The sequence below is a fragment of the Furipterus horrens genome, unplaced genomic scaffold, assembly GCF_987537825.1.
Source record: "Furipterus horrens unplaced genomic scaffold, mFurHor1.1.pri manual_scaffold_3, whole genome shotgun sequence".
Taxonomy (NCBI): domain Eukaryota; kingdom Metazoa; phylum Chordata; class Mammalia; order Chiroptera; family Furipteridae; genus Furipterus; species Furipterus horrens.
In genome coordinates this window covers 103,975,063-103,993,972 of record NW_028327173.1, presented here as the reverse complement: position 1 = coordinate 103,993,972, position 18,910 = coordinate 103,975,063, and the positions used below count along the sequence as shown (strand labels likewise).

The following is an 18,910-nucleotide window of genomic DNA, read 5'->3' as shown; positions in this document are numbered from 1 at the left end:
ATAGGCTATGTAGAAAGACAGCATGCTGCAGGCTCTGAATCACTGGACAGTAAACTGGATGGGAGTGGATTTCATCCTCTGGAACTTCCCTAATGAGCCATCTGCAGCCAGGTGGGCCAGAATCAGACTGCCAACAGAGCCTTTGGCTCCTTTAAAAGGCGTGGCCTCGTTATAGCCGGCTGAGGGAGTGATTGGCTGAAGGCGCCTATCCAGGCGGGACTCTGTTGCTAGGGAGCAGGCGTGGGGGCCTTGGGAGGGATCTCAGACGCTGCAGCTGCGCAGAGAAGTGAAGTGCTTGTCGGGGCCTGGGCTATGCAACGACAACAGGGGCTGGTGGGTTTGCCACGCAAGTCCAAGTCCGTGTAGTTCCCGGCCGGGAGGCGCTCTCGCCGTTGCTGTCTTGGTGGGTGAACACATCTGGTTCGCCAGTGCACCTCCTGCACCATGGGCCAGTGTGGCATTACCTCCTCCAAGACTGTGCTGGTGTTTCTCAACCTCATCTTCTGGGTGAGTGGGAGCCGGCGGGCGGGGAAGGGTGAGGGGAGGACGTGAGGCTCCGGTTGAGGCGCCCGCAGAGGGGCGAGGAGGGTCGGTCTCTGGCCAGGTTGAAGGTCCGGGCTTGCGGAGCATGAGCAGAATCCCTCAGGGGCTTCGGACGGCCTCTGCACTCGGGCCTCAGTGCTCGGCTGGCTGCGAGCTGGGGGCTGCGCGCGGACCAGCGGGCCGAGCCTGGGGTTCTCGCCCTGGGGCAGCCTGCGGGACCGAAAGCTTTCACTGCAGATTCGTTCCGGATCTCAGGCTCGAAACAGGATATCCCCTCAAAGGGTCAGGCTTCGCTCTCGTTGGCGGCCCGGAGCCGCCGCAGCTCCGCTTGCCTGCCCCGAGGTGTGAGAGCGAACAGTGCCCGTATCCGGGGACCTGCTCACTCGGGCAAGGTTTTTGGGTTAGAACTCTTAAGTGAGTGAAGAACCGGTTGGCTGGTTACCAGCATGAAAACTGAAAGGCTTCAACTTGATAAATGAAATAATCCTTTGACCAAAAAAATCGTACTGTTTTGGTCATGGGGGTGGGGGACCTGAGATTATAAACATTGGTAAATACACTTGTTTGTCACAGGATTTTAAAAGCAATGAGTTCACTTTCAGTAAAAGGTGGCTTATGATTTTTTTTTTTTTTTTTGACACATCCCCAATGAAGGGTGTTTATAACCGCTTCATCTTACTTCAGGTCCTTATGTCACCAGGGACTTTTGTAGTAACCTGTGTTGGAATTACCAGCGTCTAGCGTCTAGTCCATCTGGACCTTGCAAAACCCCTAAACATTTTTCATCAGTAATGTCCAACCTTCTCCTGGTATTGCAGCTGCTGTCCTCAGTCACCTTTCCACCTCATGACTGGCTGTATTCTTAAACACTTAATGCTCTGGAAAGACTTCTCCTACCACAGTCCCTAGTACGCTCCTTGAGCATTCTCTCTTCCCATACTTCTGTATGTCCCCATTCAACTTCTGTTTCCCACACACTTACCTAGTTTGGAAAAGAATCCTTCTTTGAATCCCATCTCCCTTCCCAACCCCTACTCAGAAGAAAGGATGATCCCACTGCTGTAGCATAAGAGGATAATTATATATAATAATATACACAGATATTGCCATAGAAGTCTTTTAGGGTGTTTATGCTGTGATGGTACCTATTCAAAATATCTCACGTAACATTGAGGTTTTCATGATTTCCTTTTTACCAATTAGTGTTTCTCGTACTTTGGTTTGAGTTACTGTACAAGCGTTTATAAAAGGTATTTTCAGGGATCCTCAAATGATAAACACTCCATTATTAATAAGATACATAGGTAGAGACTTGGCTTTGGACCCTTTAGTTTCTTATGATTTTTATGGTCATAACTATTTGATTTTGAAGAATAATCTAATAGATGAATTCTAGGCTATTTAAACTTAGGGACTGGAATTGTTGTTAATGTAATAAAATATTGGAAATACAGGAGCCACTCTTTAAATAAATAAATTTTTATTTAGTCTCAAATATCAGTTAATTCTAAACGATTGCTCATGAATCTTTGAAAAATGTGTTAGCATATGTACTATAAGTACTTTCTTCAGTGAAAAAGGTTATGTTGAACTTCAATTGTGCTTTTCATAGTGAATTTTTGCCAGGCCTATAAGTCACACTGTGTAGTAAAAATACCCTTTATTTAGGTTAGCAAGGATAGTAAAGCTTTCGTGAGCTGCGATAAAGAAGTTAAGTAGACAAGCAGGGGGAAAAAAGTGGGGTAGAGTAGATTAGTACAACCTAAGTTTTGAGGAAACAATATTATTAGATGTGTCTCCCACCAAATGATTAGTTTAGGGACAAACTATTGGAATCTGATGATGATGATAATGATACTGAAATTTGCATGCTTATACCTAGGTGTCCTGCTAAACACTTTACATGGAGTGTCCTCACATCAACTCCATCTGTCAGGGAATATTATTATGCTTATTTTACAGATGGGAACATTAAGGGTCACTGAGTTAAAAGTGGCATTCTCAGGGATGGCAGAGCCTGCTTTCAAACTTAAGTTGCCCTGTACTTTAGAACCCTTGGTGTTAGAGCAAAGTATAATTTCAAAAGATTTGGAAAGGGAAAGGGTCTCACTAGGCTGTGTGAGAGTTACTTTCTCTATCTAAAACATACTGATTTTAACCTTGTTTAGAACCTATACCAGTATTTAAAATACACTTTAACTTGTCAGTTTAAAAAATTAGGCCATAATGAGGGTGTATATAAAACAGATGTTAATTGGTTCTCTCTGGGAATTTGTAATGCATTCTTTAGTTCTAGTAAGTGTATCCTTATATAGTGGCCCCTTTTTCCTTTTAAGGTGTTAATGAATAAGTGGAAGAATAAACATTTCCTGCATAGGATATATTAAAAGTTTATCTAGGTTCCCTTGAGCAACTTTTTAACTCTGTTGTACTGGCTCTTCACTGCCAGATAGTAATGGCTGATTGTGGATAAGTATTAAAGCTTAATTGCTTTGGCAAGATCTTTAAACTACACCTTTTAATATCTTGATATCCTGGTTCAGTTGGCAGTTTTTTCAATGAACTGTGATGTGGAAATAACATGTACCTGACATACATAGGCCCCACACTAAATGATCTGTCAGCCACAACTGTTAACAGTGACTTGGCCTAGATTATTTTGGATAGTGCAGTCCAAGAAAGTTACTGTGGAAGGACACACACTAAAAGGGGAAATAACGTTCCTAAAATCCTGAAGGTTATGTAATGAAAACAGAGTTCCTCAGTATAAAAGGATGTATAATGTGGATCTCTTTGTTTACATGGAGTGTCATAGCAGTAAATGTAAGTACATTAGTGCTAGACCCACAGTGATTTATGGAGGAAGATTAGTAGTATTTGAGGTACATGATTAAATGCTGAATGCTATTAGAACACTCATTAACTGTTAATGCACCTTTGTACCAAGGTCAGACAGGATTCTTACTTGGGTGAATCACTTGATTTGACCCAGGAGGTCTCATCTAAATCAAGTTTAAGTGTACTTTTTAATTTACAGGTTTTTATTTTGGTAAAGTTATTTGAGCACTTAATTATGTTTCATGTTATACAAATTACCTTTACTTTTTCTACCCTATGAGAAATACCAGTTGGCTAGTATTAATTTTGCTCGTAAGTGTCTTAGGTATTGTAGGGACTGCAATAGAAAGCTTTGTTCATGCTTACAGAATTTATACTTTGGCACAGCTATTTAGGCTGTTGTTTTTCATCTGTATGAGAGGTGATAGTAACATTAAACAGCTATGGAGTAGGAAGTACCACAAGAAGGTCAGAAACAACTTCAGGATGTGGTACTTTCACTAATCATCATTCACTCATATGAAATACCCTGTACATAAAAGTAGTATTTGAAAGCTATACAAAACATTTAAAACTTATCTCATTAAAAAAAAGCTTTTCACATAACAATTTCCTCTGGATACTTATAATTAAATAAAATTGCTTTGTTAAACAAATGTAGCAAATACATGAGCTCCTAGTCTGTACTTGTATTATTGATAAAATTGTGATAAAAACAGTGATGATCTTGGACTTACAGGACTTTCTTTCTGGTGGACCAAGACGTATTATTAAAAATAAGAAAAGTGATGTTATGCAGAGGATTAAAAAACAGGGTTATGTGATAGAGTGATTGAGTGGCTGCCTTAGGTGGGTTAAAGAAGGTTTCTACAAAGCGATGAAACAATCTGGAGTATAAGGAGCTAGTTTCAGGGAGATTTGGCGAAGGTAGAGGTCATTCAAGACAGGGAACAGCCTGCAGGCAGAAATATACTTAATTTGTTCAAAAAAGAAGGTTTAACTATAACTTTGTGCTTTTGTTGAAAATTTTTTTATATTGCAATATTTTAAGGGAAACTTCACCAGTCTCCTTGTACATATTTTATATTTCCAGCACATCTTACACATTCAAATTGGGATTATGGTACTTTAAACTAGAACCTTCATTTGACACCCTGGAATTTGTTTCTTTCTATACCTCTTGTATTTCTGTCATCATAGCCTTTGACAAAGACTGTGTCATTGGAATGCACCTTCAGCTTACAGATTTTTTTTCGTAATTGTTTTTCAATCTGCTGTAAGAAAAGCTAACTTTGTCAGTAAGCAAGTCATGGTACATAATGTTGCTTAACTTATCTTTGACAGTTAAGAAAATGAATATTTTCAATCTTATTAAATTCTCAGTTATCTGTCTGCTAACTAAGTGCCTTGTGGCTCTGAATAATCATTAACTGAAAGAACATATAGCATTGGGAACTTGGAATCAGCTAGGGGAGCATATGCAGAAATACGAGCTTTAGTAGCAATTTAAGGAATAGGTTGTTAATTAGCTTTTTAGGATATTTGTTGTACTTTGAAATATTTTAATGAATGTTATTTCATAAGAGCCAATTCAGGTTAGGGTTTTTGTAGAAAATTTATTCCATGAAATTTATATTTGCACCCAACAAGTATACCCTAAGGATAATTTACTCATTGAATATTTGTTGAATACGCTTTATATCTTTCTGAAAAGTACAAAAAGCAAAATAACATAGTCCCTGTTAACAGCTCACGGGAAGAGGGGACAGAGAGGCAAAATCTAATACTTAATTTAATTTCTAGATGTACCTTCTACCTACCCCACTCCCCAGATCATACTCATGGACAGTCTCAAGTCTTTTATTTAAAAATATTAGCGCACCGCCCCCAACTCTTAATAGTTTGGTAGGATCAATAGATGAGAATAATTATTTGCATTTATGTATTTGTTTTTGATTTATTAAAGGGAGTAGTAAATGCTGACATTGTATCTTTGTTGCTACTACTGATTAAACACATAACCCATGCATGGGTTATGCATGGGTTAAGTAACCCAAGTTCCTATAGTAAAAACTGACTCTTTTTACAGTTAAAGCAGGGTATGGGAATATAGGGTCTCAAAAAAAAAAATGCCAAAACACAAAAGTGCATGTTTAAGTTTCATGCTTCTCATATGTCCCCTGGAACCCTGCAGTCTGAAAACAGCCAATTCCATTGCTGCTATTGATACAGTAATTTGGCTGTGGCAGTTGGTTGATCTCCAGTTTTACTACCACCTGAAGTTTTGGGTCTTTTAACTGGTAGGTATAAATTGGATTAAATAGAACAACTTTGTTAACTGGATAGGCAATAACTATAAAAAGACCAAATAGAGAAAAAGAGAAAATAGGGCAAAATTAAGGAAGATGACTTAGGGGATATCATCAGAGTAATGGAGGTGTAAAAGGATTAAAATATTTCTTTAAGAATAATGGCAATACCCATAGGACATGTACCACATCACCATAATAACACTGGGAGACATAGCAGATCTACCAAATACATAGAAACAAATACAGAGAGGCAGCAAAAATGGGGAGACAAATAAACATTCCCTGAATGAAAGAACAGGAGAAATGAAATACCCAGAAAATGAACTAAATGAACTGGAGGTAAGTGAACTACCAGATACAGAGTTTAAAACAATAGTTATAAGGTTGCTCAAAGAACTTAGGGGAAGAATGGATGAACTTCGTGAGAATGTAAATAGATAGTAAGCATAAAAAAGGACATAGAAACCATAGAAAAGAATAAGTCAGAAATGAAAAAGATAATATCTGAAATGAAGAGACTAAAAGGAATCAACAGCAGGTTAGATGAAGCAGAGGATTGAAGGAGCAATTACGGGGACAAGGCAGCAGAAAGCACCCAACTAGAGCAGCAGAAAAAGAAAAAAATGTGGAAAGTCTAGGGGACCTTCTAGATGACATAAAGCATACTATCCACATTATAGGAGTACCAAGAAGTGAAGAGAGCGAGAGCGAAAGCAAGGGATTAAGAACCTGTTTAAAGAAATAATGAGAGTAAACTTCCCCAGCCTGGTCAAGGAAAAAGACACACAAGTCCAGGAAAAGCAGAGAGTCACAAACAACATAAACCTAAGGAGGCTCACACCAACACACATTATAATTAAAATGATAAAGCATCAAGACAAGGAGGGAATCTTAAAAAACACAAGAGGAAAGTAGTTACCTACAGGGAGCTCCATTGAGACTATCAGCTGATTGCTCAACAGAAACATTTCCAGCCAGAAAGATTGGCATAAAATATTCGAAGTGCTGAGAAGTAAGGACCTACAGCCAAAATTGCTTCCAAAAGAATAAAATACTTAGGAATAAATATAGCCCAAGAATGTAAAAGACCTGTACTCAGATATTATAAGACAATGAAGAAAGAAATTGAAGAAGATGCAAGTAAGTGGAAGCATATCCCATGTTAATGGACAGGAAGAATTAACATCATTAAAATGTCCATTCTGTACAAAACAATCTACAGATTTACACAATTTCTCTCAAGATACCGATGACATATTTCAAAGAATTAGGATAAATATTCCAAAAATTTATATGGAACCAGGAAGACCCTGAATAGCAACAGCTGTGTTGAGAAAGAAAAACAAAGTTGGAGGAATCATGCTACCTAATAGCAAACTAAACTATAAGGCCACTGTAATACAAACAGCAGGGTCGTCGGCAGCCGTCCGTCTCAAGAGACGATGGTGTAGCTTCTTAAGAGTCTATCTGCACTGCCGAGAATGGCTGTGCAGTCCGACTCGGGAGTGACACGGTATCTGTCTCCTCCCGTGTTGAATCGACATCTTGCGATGACGCTGGAGTGTCCTCTCCAGTGAAGCTGAAGCTACAGAGCCTGGGCAGGGTGATATGGAGGGTCTGCTGTTGCCCATGCAGCAGACCCCCCCTCTCTTCGCAGCTGAAGGGTCCAAGGGAAAGACGGAGTCAATACAGCTTGGCTTCAGGTGTGCCGCAGGAGTTGCCGGTGTTGACTACAACGTTAAACCGCCTTAGGGACTCCGGCTCCGGATTTTCTGTCGGGGTTTACTCCCTTAGCCTTTCCCCTGAAGAGGTATGCCGCAAGGCAGCGGAGGTTTTTGGAGTCAGAGTTTTCCTTCTCTGATGTGCCCTGACTGGAAGATCGAACCAGCGACACTTAGCTCGCAGGCCGACGCTCAATCCACTGAGCCAAACCAGCCAGGGCAAACAGCAAGGTACTGGCATAAAAAAAGACACATAGATCAATGAAACTGAATAGGAAGCCCAAAAATAAACCTACACATTCATAGTCAATATTTGACTGAGGAGACAAAAACATACAAAGGACTAAGGATAGTTTTTTGAATGCATGGTTTTAGGAAAACAGGATAGATGATGTACAGAAAAATGAAATTAGACTACCTTCATATATCAGGCACAAGAATAAACTCAAAATGGATTATAGACTTAAATGTTAGACTTGAAGCCATAAAAATCCTAGATGAAAATGTAGACAGTAAAATATTGGACATTGCTCATAGCAATGTTTTTTCTAATATATCTCTTTAGACAAGGGAAATAAATGAAAAAATTAAGAAATGGGACTACCTCAAATTAAAAAGGTTTTGCATAGTAAAGGGAACCATCAACAAAATGAAAGACAACTCACTGAATGGCAGAACGTTTTTACCAATACATCTGATAAGGGGTTATTATCCAAAATTTATAAATAACTTACAAAACTCAACACCAAAAAAATAAATAAATAAATTAAAAAACGGGCAAAGGACCTCTCCAAAGAGTACATGCAGATAGCCAATAGACATATGAAAAGATGCTGAACATCACAAATCATCAGAGAAATGCAAATTAAAACTACAATGAGATATCATTTCACACCTGTCAGAATGGCTATCATCAATAAGTCAAGGATGTGGCAAAAAGGGAACTCTTTTGCACTGTTGGTAGGAATACAGATTGGTGCAGCCTGTGTGGAAAGCAGTATGGAGTTACCTCAAAAAATTAAAAATGGAACTGCTTTATGACCCAGTGATTTCACTTCCTGGAATATATCCAAAGGAAGTCAAAATACTGATTTGAAAGAACATAAGCAACACACAGGAGACTTCTGGCCAAGATGGAAGCCTAGACTGACTCGTTCCATCTCCCTCCACAACTAAGAAGGAATACAACTACTGGTAATGGAAAAAATACAATAATAAAAAAAAGCATGTTGTCCAAACACAATGGTATGAAACTAGAAATCAATTACAGGGAAAAAAGTGAGAGATACACAAGCACATAGGGTAAATAACTTGTTACTAAACAATGAATAGGTAACAGTGAGATTAAGGAAGAAATGAAAATATACATTGAGACAAGTGAAGGTGAAAACACCACAACACAAAAATCTATGGGACATTGCAAAAGCAGTCTTAAGAGAGAAATTCATAGAAATATATTTCTACCTCAGAAACAAGAAAAATCTCGAACAATCTAATCTTACATCTAAAGGAACTAGAAAAACAGCAACAAACATAGCTCAGAGTGAGTAAAAGGAAGAAAAATACTAATGATTAGAGCAGCGATAAATGAAATAGTCTACAAAAATAATACAAAAGTCCAATGAAACTTATCTTTGAAAAGATGAACAAGATTGGTAAACCTTGAACCATACTCATGAAAGAAAAAGAGGATCCAAATCAGAAATGAAAGAGAGGTAACAACTGATGCCACAGAAATACAAAGGATTATAGGAAAATATTACAAACAATTATATGCCAACAAATTGGATGATCTTGGAGAAATGGGTAAATTTCTAGAAAGATACAATTTTCCAAAACTGAAACGAAGAAACAAATTCTGTACCAACTGATTACAACTAATGAAATTGAAGCAGGAATTAAAAAAAAAAACTCCTAATAAAGTCCTAGAATGCATGGCTTCACAGGTGAATTTTACCAAGCATTTAAATAAGAATAACACCTATCTTTCTCAAACTCTTCCAAAACATTCCATGGGAGGGAAGACACCTAAGCTCATTGTATGTGGCCAGTGTTATCCTAAATACAAAAACTGATAAAAACACTACAAGGAAAGAAAATTTAGGCCTAACCCTGGCTGGTGTGGCTCAGTGGATTGTGTGCTGGCCTGCAAACCAAAAGATTGTGGCTTTGATTCCCAGTCAGGGCACATGCTTGGGTTGTGGGCCAGGTTCCCTGGTGGGGGGCCTGCGAAATGCAACCAATGGATGTGTCTCGCACATTCCTCTCTCTGCTTTTCAGTCTCTCTAAAATTAAATTTAAAAAATTTAAAAAGAATTTTTTAAAGTAAAACATTGTTTCATTGGTAGACTTAAAAAAAGAAAAATAGCTATAGGCCTATATCCCTGATGAACATAGCTGCAAAAATCCTCAACAGAATATTAGCAAATTGCATTCAACAGTACATTAAAAATACTAGACACGATGATCAAGTGGGATTTATTTTTGGGATGCAAGGTTGGTAAAATACCCACAAATCAGTTAATGCAATATACCACACAAACAATGAAAGATAAAAATCATACAATTATATCAATAGATGCAGAAAACATTTGAAAAAAAATCCAGCATCCATCTATGATAGAAACTCAGCAAAGTGGGAATAGAGAAGACATAACTCAATGTAATAAACTCCATTTATGACACACCCACAGCTAACATCATACTCAGTGGCATCAAGAACAAGACAAGGATGTTCACTTTCAACATTCTTATTTAATATAGTACTGGAAGTTCTAGACACAGGAATCATACAAGAAGAAAAATAAAAGGCATCCAAATTGGAAAGAAAGAAATAAAACTGTCATTATTTTTAGGTGACAAGATACTGTATATAGAGATCCCTAAATAGTCTAACAAGAACTATTAGAACTGATAAATCAATTCAGTAAAGTAGAATACAAAATAAAAATTCAGAAATCATTTGCATTTTCATACACCAATAGTGAGCTATCAAACAAGGAGACTAAGAAAATTTCTTTTACAATGGCAAACACAACAAAAAATACTTAGGAAGAAATTTAACAAAGAAGGTAAAAGACCTGTATTCAGAAAATTAAACTGAAGAAATAAATTGAAGAATATACTAAAAAATGGAATGATATACTGTGCTCATGGATAGGAAAAATTAACATTGTTAAAAATGTCTGTGCTACTTGAAGCAATTTATAGATTCAGCTAAATTTCTGTCGGATACCATTGGTGTATTTCACAGAACTAGAAAAAAATAATCCAGAAATTTATATGCAACCACAGATGACTAATAGCCACAGCAAATCTTGAGAAAAAAGAACAAAGTTGGACTTAACATGGCACTTGTTATTGAACTATACTACAAGGCTATAGTAATCAAAACAGCCTGGTACTGGCATAGGACCCTTAGATCCATGGAACAGAATAGAGAGCCCAGAAATAAGCCCACACCTGTTTGGTCATTAATTTTTGACAAAGGAGGCAAGAACATACAAGGGGGTAAGGACAGTGTATACAGTAAGTGGTGTTTGAAAAATTGGACAGATACTCCCCCCAAAATGAAACTAGACCACCTTCTTACACCATATAGAAGAATAAACTCAAAGTGGTTTAAAGACAAATGTAAGACTTGAAACTATAAATCTTCTCCAAGAAAACATGGGACTACATGAAACTAAAAAGTTTCTGCCCAGCTAAGGAAATCGTCAACGAAATTTTAAAAAACCAACTTACTGAATGGGAAAAGATATTCACCAATGACATATCCAATATGGGGTTAATACCCAAAATTTAGAAAGAACTCATACATCTCAACACCAAAATAAATAAATAAATAAAAATTAAAAAAATATATATCAATTTAAAAATGTACCAAGGACCTGAATAGACACTAAGAAAAGAACTAAATCTTCCCATTTGTGTGGGTGGAACTAGAGGGTATTTTGCTGAGTGAAATAAATCAGTTGTAGAAAGACAACTACTGTAGGATTTCACTGATATCTGGAATCTAAAAAACAAAATAAACAAATAAAAATGAAAGAGACTCATAGAAACAGAGAACAGACTGATGGTTGCCAGAGAGGGGAGGGGTTTGGGGGACTGGGTGAAAAGGAGAAGGGATTAAGAAGTACAAATTGTTAATTACAAAACAGTCACAGGGAGGTATAAGAAACATATCCAATAATATTGCAATAACTATGTATGGTGCCGTGTGGGTACTGTGTATATTGGGGAGCACTTTGTGAAGTGTATGGGTGACCACTTTGCTGTACACCTGAAACTAATACAAAATAATGTTGAATGTAAACTAATTTTTAAAATTAATGAGAAAAAATAAAAACAAAAATACACAGTTGCCTGTATTAATCATGCAATAGACAGAGAGCTGCATTTAGCCAGGGATGAAGTTTTGCCAGGGAAGTACAACTTAGTGGCAGGGCCAGGGGAATTGAGGGTTTATATAAGGGAATGATTTTAAAGAAGGACCATACAGTCTAACACATAAAGAGGGAGATGAAACCATGAGGGAACAAAGAGACACTTTGAAGAGGTTAGGGTCAGTGGTTTGTAGGTCCTAGTGAGGTAGAAAAGTCATTGGAGTGTTATAGGGAATGACATGATCAGACAGTGGGGTGTTTGAAATTGATATTACAAAGGGTGCTAATTTTTGGTACTGACAAGATCAAGGATTTGACCTTTGTAGTGTGTAGCTGTGGTAGAGATGATCCCAGAACTAAGATGTCAATATTCCAAGCTGATTTTAGTCTCAGCTGAAAATAAGATATCTAAGTCTTTCAGAGATATGTATGTTAGATCACTCCTTTCTACCATAGTATAAGCATCATTGAAGTCTCCCCTCCTATATCATCGATTATCATGTGTAATCAGTAAATGATTTAATATCCCCTTTAAAAAACCTTTGAGGGAGTTGAGGAAAAGAGAAAGTGTATTTACAGATAAATTCTAGGAAAGACCTTTGTGATTTACTGGTTCATGGAACTAAAAAGGAAGTCAGTCAGCAGCTATTAAGTTTTTGAGGTAGTTGTACTGCCAAAGAATTCATGAGGTAACATAAAGGACCTTGACTGTTAAAATAATCTTTGAGTTGTTAAAACTTGCACAACAGCAAGGTAGCTTCACAGCTACCTTGGGCATATTCGTAGTGCTGAGCAATGGTGTGGCCTGGCAGCTAATGAGCAAAAAATAACTTCCCAGGTAGTCAAGAGCAAAGGGTGGTAGGATGCAATGAACTAGGGAGTTCCTCTCAAATAACACAATCCAGGTCAAATAAAGGACCCTTCTCCATTGCCTTGCACCAGAGACTGTGTATTCTCCCTTTCTGAATAACAGTGATATTGGTAATGATGGCACAAGTGGCTTATTATCAAAACTTTATACCCTCAAGAATTAGAATTGTTAGATAATCAGAAAACATCTAAAGATGTGTCGAAGCCAGACAGAGTTAAGAAAAGTAATAAATGGAGAAGATTGGCAGAGATGCTTGAAATATTTGGGATTGAGGAGATGCCTATTTTATGTTGGTGGTTAAGGACAACATAGGAATTCATTGTGAGAAAATGACAAAGTCTCAATTTCAGACATAATTTTAAATATTACTTTACTGACTATGCAGGTAATATATTTACTTTTTAATGAAGATACTAAAAGTATTTTAAAAACCCACATCACTGTAATTTCAATACCCAGAGATATTGGGTTGGCTGAAAAGTTCACTTGTTTTCTTTCTGTAAAATGGTTCTAGTAGTGCTTAATTGTCTTTAACTTCATTTGAAACAATTTCGTTAGATATAGTGAACAGCTGTCATCAGCCTTTATTTTAAAAAACTCATTAAAATTTGTGGATTTTTTGTGTAGTCATTTTAATATTGAAGATGGAAGAAAATATGCAACATTTTCAGCATATTATGCTTTATTATTTCAAGAAAGGTAAAAAATGCAGCTTAACCTCAAAAAAAGATTTGTGCAGTGTATGGAGATGCTGTGACTGATCAAACGTGTCAAAAGTGGTTTGCAAATTTTCATGCTGGAGATTTCTTGCTGGATGATGCTCCACGGTTGGGTAGACCAGTTGAAGCTGATAGCAATCAAATCAAGACATTAATTGAGAACAATCAATGTTATACCATGTGGGAGATAGCTGACATGCTCAAAATATCCAAATCAATAAAGTTATCGGTGAAAATGAAAAATGTCTCTTTTATTTTATGGAAAAATACATATGGCCAACCCAATAATCCATATTGATATTTTGGTGGGTTTTAAAAATGGCTGTATGTGATATGTGTGTGTTTTTCATCTAACACACCACAAACATTATTTGTTCTTTTAAAAGTGTTTATTTTTTAGTTACAATTGACATATAGTATTATTTTCAGTTGTACAACATAGTGATTAGACATTTATAACTTACAAAGTTATCATCCTGATATATTTGATACCCATCTGACACCATACATAATTCTTAAAATATTATTGACTATATTCCCTGTGCTATACTTTATATCACTGTGACTGCTTTCTAACTACCAATATGTACTTCTTTTTAAAATTATTTTTTAAAAATATCAGTTACTTCAATCAGACATTATATAACTTAATAAGTGATCATCCTTTCACCTTTTTCACCCAGCACCCCAACCCTCCTCACATCTGGCAACCATCAAAATGTTCTCTGTTTGTGAGTCTGTTTCTGTTCTGCTTGTTTTTTTTTTAGATTCAGTTGTTGATAGATATGTATTTCTTGCCATTTTATTGTTCATATTTTTTATCTTTCTTTTTCTTTCCTCTTAAAGAAGACCCTTTGATATTTCATGAAATACTGGTTTGGTGGTGATGAACTCCTTCAGTTTTTGGTTTTTGGTTTTGTCTTGTCTGGGAAGCTTTTTATCTGTCCTTTGATTCTAAATGATAAGTTTGCTGGTCAAATCCTTGTTTTTCATCACTTTGAACATTTCTTGTCACTCTCTACTGGCCTGCAAAGTTTCTGTTGAGAAGCGAGCTGACAATCTTGTGGGCTCTCCCTTGTAGATAACTAACTGCTTTTCTCTTGCTGCTTTTAAGAGTCTCTCTTTGACCTTTAACCTTTTGCACTTTAATTATGATATAGCTTGTTGTCGGCCTTTTGGGGTTCATCTTTTTGTGACTCTCTGTGCTTCCTGCACTTGTATGTATTTCTTTAACCAGTTTAGGGGAGTTTTCTGTCATTATTTTTACCAACAGAATTTGAATTTCTTGCTCTCTCTCTTCTCCTTTCAGCACTCCCATGATGCGAATGTTGGTAAACTTGAAGTTGTCCCAGAGTCTTTTTACATTATCTTGGTTTTTTTTTTTAATTCCTTTTTTTTTTTGCTGTTCTGATTGGGTGTTTTCTACTTCCTTATATTCTAAATTGCCGGTTTGATTCTTGGCTTCATCTGCTTTACTGTTGGTTCTCTATAAATTATTCCTCATTTCATTCATTTGACTGGTTCTTTTTTATGGTTTCTGTTTTTTCATGCTGTTGAGGTTCCCACTAAGTTCCTTGAGCATCCTTATAACCAACGCTTGGAACTCTGTTTCTGGTAGTTTGCTTCCTCGATTTCATTTGATCCTTTTGCTGGAGACTTCTCCTGTTCTTTCATTTGGGACCTGTTTCTTTGTCTCTGCATTTTGTCTACTTTCCTATGTTTGTTTCTATGTGTTAGGTACAGCTGCTACATCTCCTGGATTTGGTAGAATGGCCTTGTATAGTAGGTGTCCTTTAGGGCCCAATGGTGCAGCCTCCATAGTCATCCAGGCTGGGTGCTCCTGGTGCTCCCCCTTTGTGGGCTGTGTGCATTGTCTTGTTATAGTCGAGCCTTGATTGTTGTTGATGCCACTCGGAGGGATTGACCTCCAGCCCAGTTGGCTGTGGGGGCTTGTTGCAACTATAATAGGCGAGCTGCTGTGCACTAGCCAGCCCCATGACTTGCTTTAGTGGGGCTTTGCCTCTGGGGTATGTTGCTCGCAGAGGCAGTAGGGTTGTAATGTGGCATGGTGTGAAGATGTCTACTGCGTACACTGGCTTTGGGGCCTCTCAAGAGGTGCAAAGTTAGCCACCACCTGTGCCCTGCCTGGGACCACCCAGCATGAGCTACAGAGTAATTTGCAGATGGCTGCTATTTGTGTTGGGATTGGAGGTACCCAGGAGAGGCCCAGCTGTGAACCAAGGCAGGCTGTCACTAGTATCAGGCCTGGGGCCACTTAGCAAGAGCTAGGGTCTACAAAGAGGCCAGATGCTGCTTGTTTGAGAGATTTTAGGAAAGTCCAAAGCATGAGGCAATAGAGGCCAGTTGTTTGGAAAAGCCACTGGAAATGTGGGCCAGGAAGTTGGGTGGGGCAGGGTCTCAGGGAATTACCAGGGCAGAGCAAACAGGGTTAGCGGGTCTCAGATATGATGCACCACACTTCCTTTGTTCCAGTTCTGTGGGGGGAGGGCTCAGCAAAGGAACAATGGCCTCTGCCAGCATTTCTGCCTCTGAGAAATCTGACCCCAGCTGTAGCTCTCATGCCAGACAATTAATTTTCCTCCCATATGTCTCTGGTACCTTTTGAGCTGCTGCCCCAGTACTAGAGCTCAGAGAGAGTGAATCAGGGTAAGTCTGTACATGGGCCCCTTAACAGGAACACCAGGGACTCTAGCTGCTTCTGTCTTACTCAGTCTTCTTTTCCTGGCACTGGAACCCTGGGCTGGGGAATCTGATGTGCGGCTGGGACTCCTCACTCCTTATGGGTGACCTCCACAGCTGAGATATCCCTCCTGATTTTTATCTACCACTTGTTGGTATGGGATCAGCGTGTTCTTCATCTGTGCCCCTCCTACCAGTCTCTATATGGCTTCTTTCTTAAATTCCTAGTTGTAGGACTTCCATTCAGCTAGATTTCAGGTGGTTCTGAAGGATGATTGCTCTGTAGTTTGGTTGTATTTTTGTTGTTATGGAAGGATGTGAGTACTGTATTTACCTTTGCCTCCATCTTGCCTGGAAGCCCAATTTGTACTTCTTAAGCCCTTCCCTTTAATCCCTGACAACCATCAAAATGTTCTTTGTATCTATGAATTTATTTGTTTTGTTTATTTTTTCTTTTAGGTTTCACATATAAGTAAAATTATATGGTATTTGTCTTTTGTTATTTTACTTAGCATAATACCCTCTGGATCCATCCATGTTGCAGATGGCAAGATTTCATTCTTTTTATGGCTGAGTCTTATTCCATTGTATATATGTACAGCTTCCTCTCTGTTCATTCATCTATGAATGGGCACTTAGGTTGCTTATGTATCTTGGCTATTGTAAACAGTGCTGTAGTGAACATGGGGATACATATATCTTTTCAAATTAGTGTTTTGGGTTTCTTCAGGTAAATACCCAGAAGTGGAATTCCTAGGTCCTTTTTTGTCTCCTGTTATAGCCTTTATTTTAAAGTATATTTTGTCTGATGTGAGTATTGCTACCCCAGTTTTTTTCTTTATTTTCATTTGCATGAAGTGGCCTCTTGTAGGCAGCATATGTATGTGTCTTGTTTTGTTATCCATTCAGCCACTGTATGTCTTTGATTGGAGCATTTAATCCATTTACATTTAAAATAATTGGTAGTTATGTAGTTATTGCTATTTTATTGTCATGTTTTTATCTCTTTTTTCCCCCTTTTTCTTAAGTCCTTTAGCATTTCTTGTAATACTGTTTAATGGTGATGAATTCCTTTAGCTTTTTGTTGTCTGAGAAGCTCTTTATGTCTCCTTCCATTCTAAATGGCAGCCTTGCTGGGTAGAGTAATCTTGTTGTAGGTTCTTGCTTTTCATCGCTGAATATTTCTTGCCAATATATCTGGCCTGCAAAGTTTCTGTTGAGAAATCAGCTGACAGTTTTATAGGAGCTCCCTTGTAGTTAAGTAACTCATTTTCTTGCTACATTTAATATTCTTATTTGCTACTTTAATTATGATGTGTCTTGGTGTGTGTATCTTTTAGTTCATCTTATTTGGGAATCTCTATGCTTCCTGGACTTGTATGACCCTTTCTTTCACCAGGTTAGGAAGTTTTGTCATTATTTCTTCAAATAGGTTTTAAATTTTCTGTTCTCTTTTCTCCTCCTGGTACCCCTATGATGCAAATGTGGTATGCTTGCTGTTGTCCCAGAAGCCTGTTATACTATCCTCATTGTTTGGATTTTTTCTTTTACTTTTTGCTGTTCTGATCGTGTTTCCTGCTACCTTGTCTTCCAAATGGCTGATTTGATCCTCTACTTAATTTAACCTACTGTTTGTTCCTTCCAGTCCAGTGTATTTTTCATTTTAGATATTATATTCTTAATTTTTGACTGGTTCTTTTTATTTTTTCTACCTTCCTTTATATGTTGCCCATCTCCTTGTTGAAGTTCCCACAGAGACCATTGAGTAGTATTATAACCAGTGTTTTGAACTCTACATCAGGGATATTGATTGTCTCTGTTCTTGTAGTTTTGTTTAGTTTTTCATTTGACACATGTGTCTCATTTTGGCTTCCTCACTGTGTTTGCTTTTATGAATTAGATAGATTAGATAGAGTTGCTACATCTCCTGGTCTTGTTAAAGTGGTCTTCTGTAGTAGATGTCCTGTAGGGCCCATTGGCACAGTTTCCCTAGTCACCTGAGCCAGGTGCTCCATGTGTGCCCCTTGCGTGGGTTGTGTGTGCCCTCCTGTCATAGTTGAGCCTTGATGCTGTTAACAGGTCATTGGGAGGGATGGTCCCTCAGGCTGATTGATTGTGAGGACTGGCCCTGACGACAGTGGAGTAGCTGCAGTATAGGAGCTGACCTGAAGGAACAGGTTTCGTTACAGTGGGTCTCTGGTGCCTGCTCAATCTGCCCTTTGTGTGTGTCATTGGTGGGGGGGGTGTTGGGTGGTGCTCTGGTGTGGTCTGAAGCTGGCCACCAGATATGTTGGTTATGGGGCTCTTGGGAGAGGCTCTGGTACAAGACAAGGTCAGCGCTGCTTATCTCCTGCTCAGTGCCACTTGGTATGAGCTAAAAAGTGATCTACAGATGGTTGCTGCTACTGCTTGTCTTAGAATGGCTTATCAAGAGGTGTTGGGCATGCTGAAGCCAGACACTGCTTGTTTGGGGTTTGTGAACCTTTCAGAGATTTTAGAGAAGTCTACAGCATGAGCCAAGACAGGCTGTTTGTATGGAAAAACCACTGCAAGCAGCTTGGTGGACCTGTAAGTAGTGGTGGGATAGGGTTTTGGGGAATCACCACACCAGGGAAGTGTTAACTGTATTAATGGATACTTAGATATGGCACCTGCCTGTAGGCATAGGCTGGGTGGAGAGAGTGCTCAACAAAGGAACATTGGCCTCTGCCAGCACTTCTGCCTGGGAGAAAGCAGCCCGTCCAGCGCTTGCCCTTAAGCCAAACAATTCAGTTCCTCCCCATATGTACCTGGTACCTTTCAAGCTGCTATTCCATTG

The 18,910-nt window shown here is 38.4% G+C and overlaps 1 protein-coding gene across 1 annotated transcript in view; it reads left to right on the top strand.

Annotated features, from left to right (window-relative positions):
* The first annotated feature begins 257 nt into the window (after window positions 1–257).
* TSPAN3 (tetraspanin 3) overlaps window positions 258–18,910 on the top strand; it is a 70,877-nt gene continuing 52,224 nt past the window's right edge. The window contains exon 1 of the mRNA XM_090269947.1: window positions 258–507. Coding sequence (XP_090126073.1) covers window positions 445–507 — 63 coding nt within the window. The 5' untranslated portion in view covers window positions 258–444. The remainder of the gene's footprint in view (window positions 508–18,910) is intronic.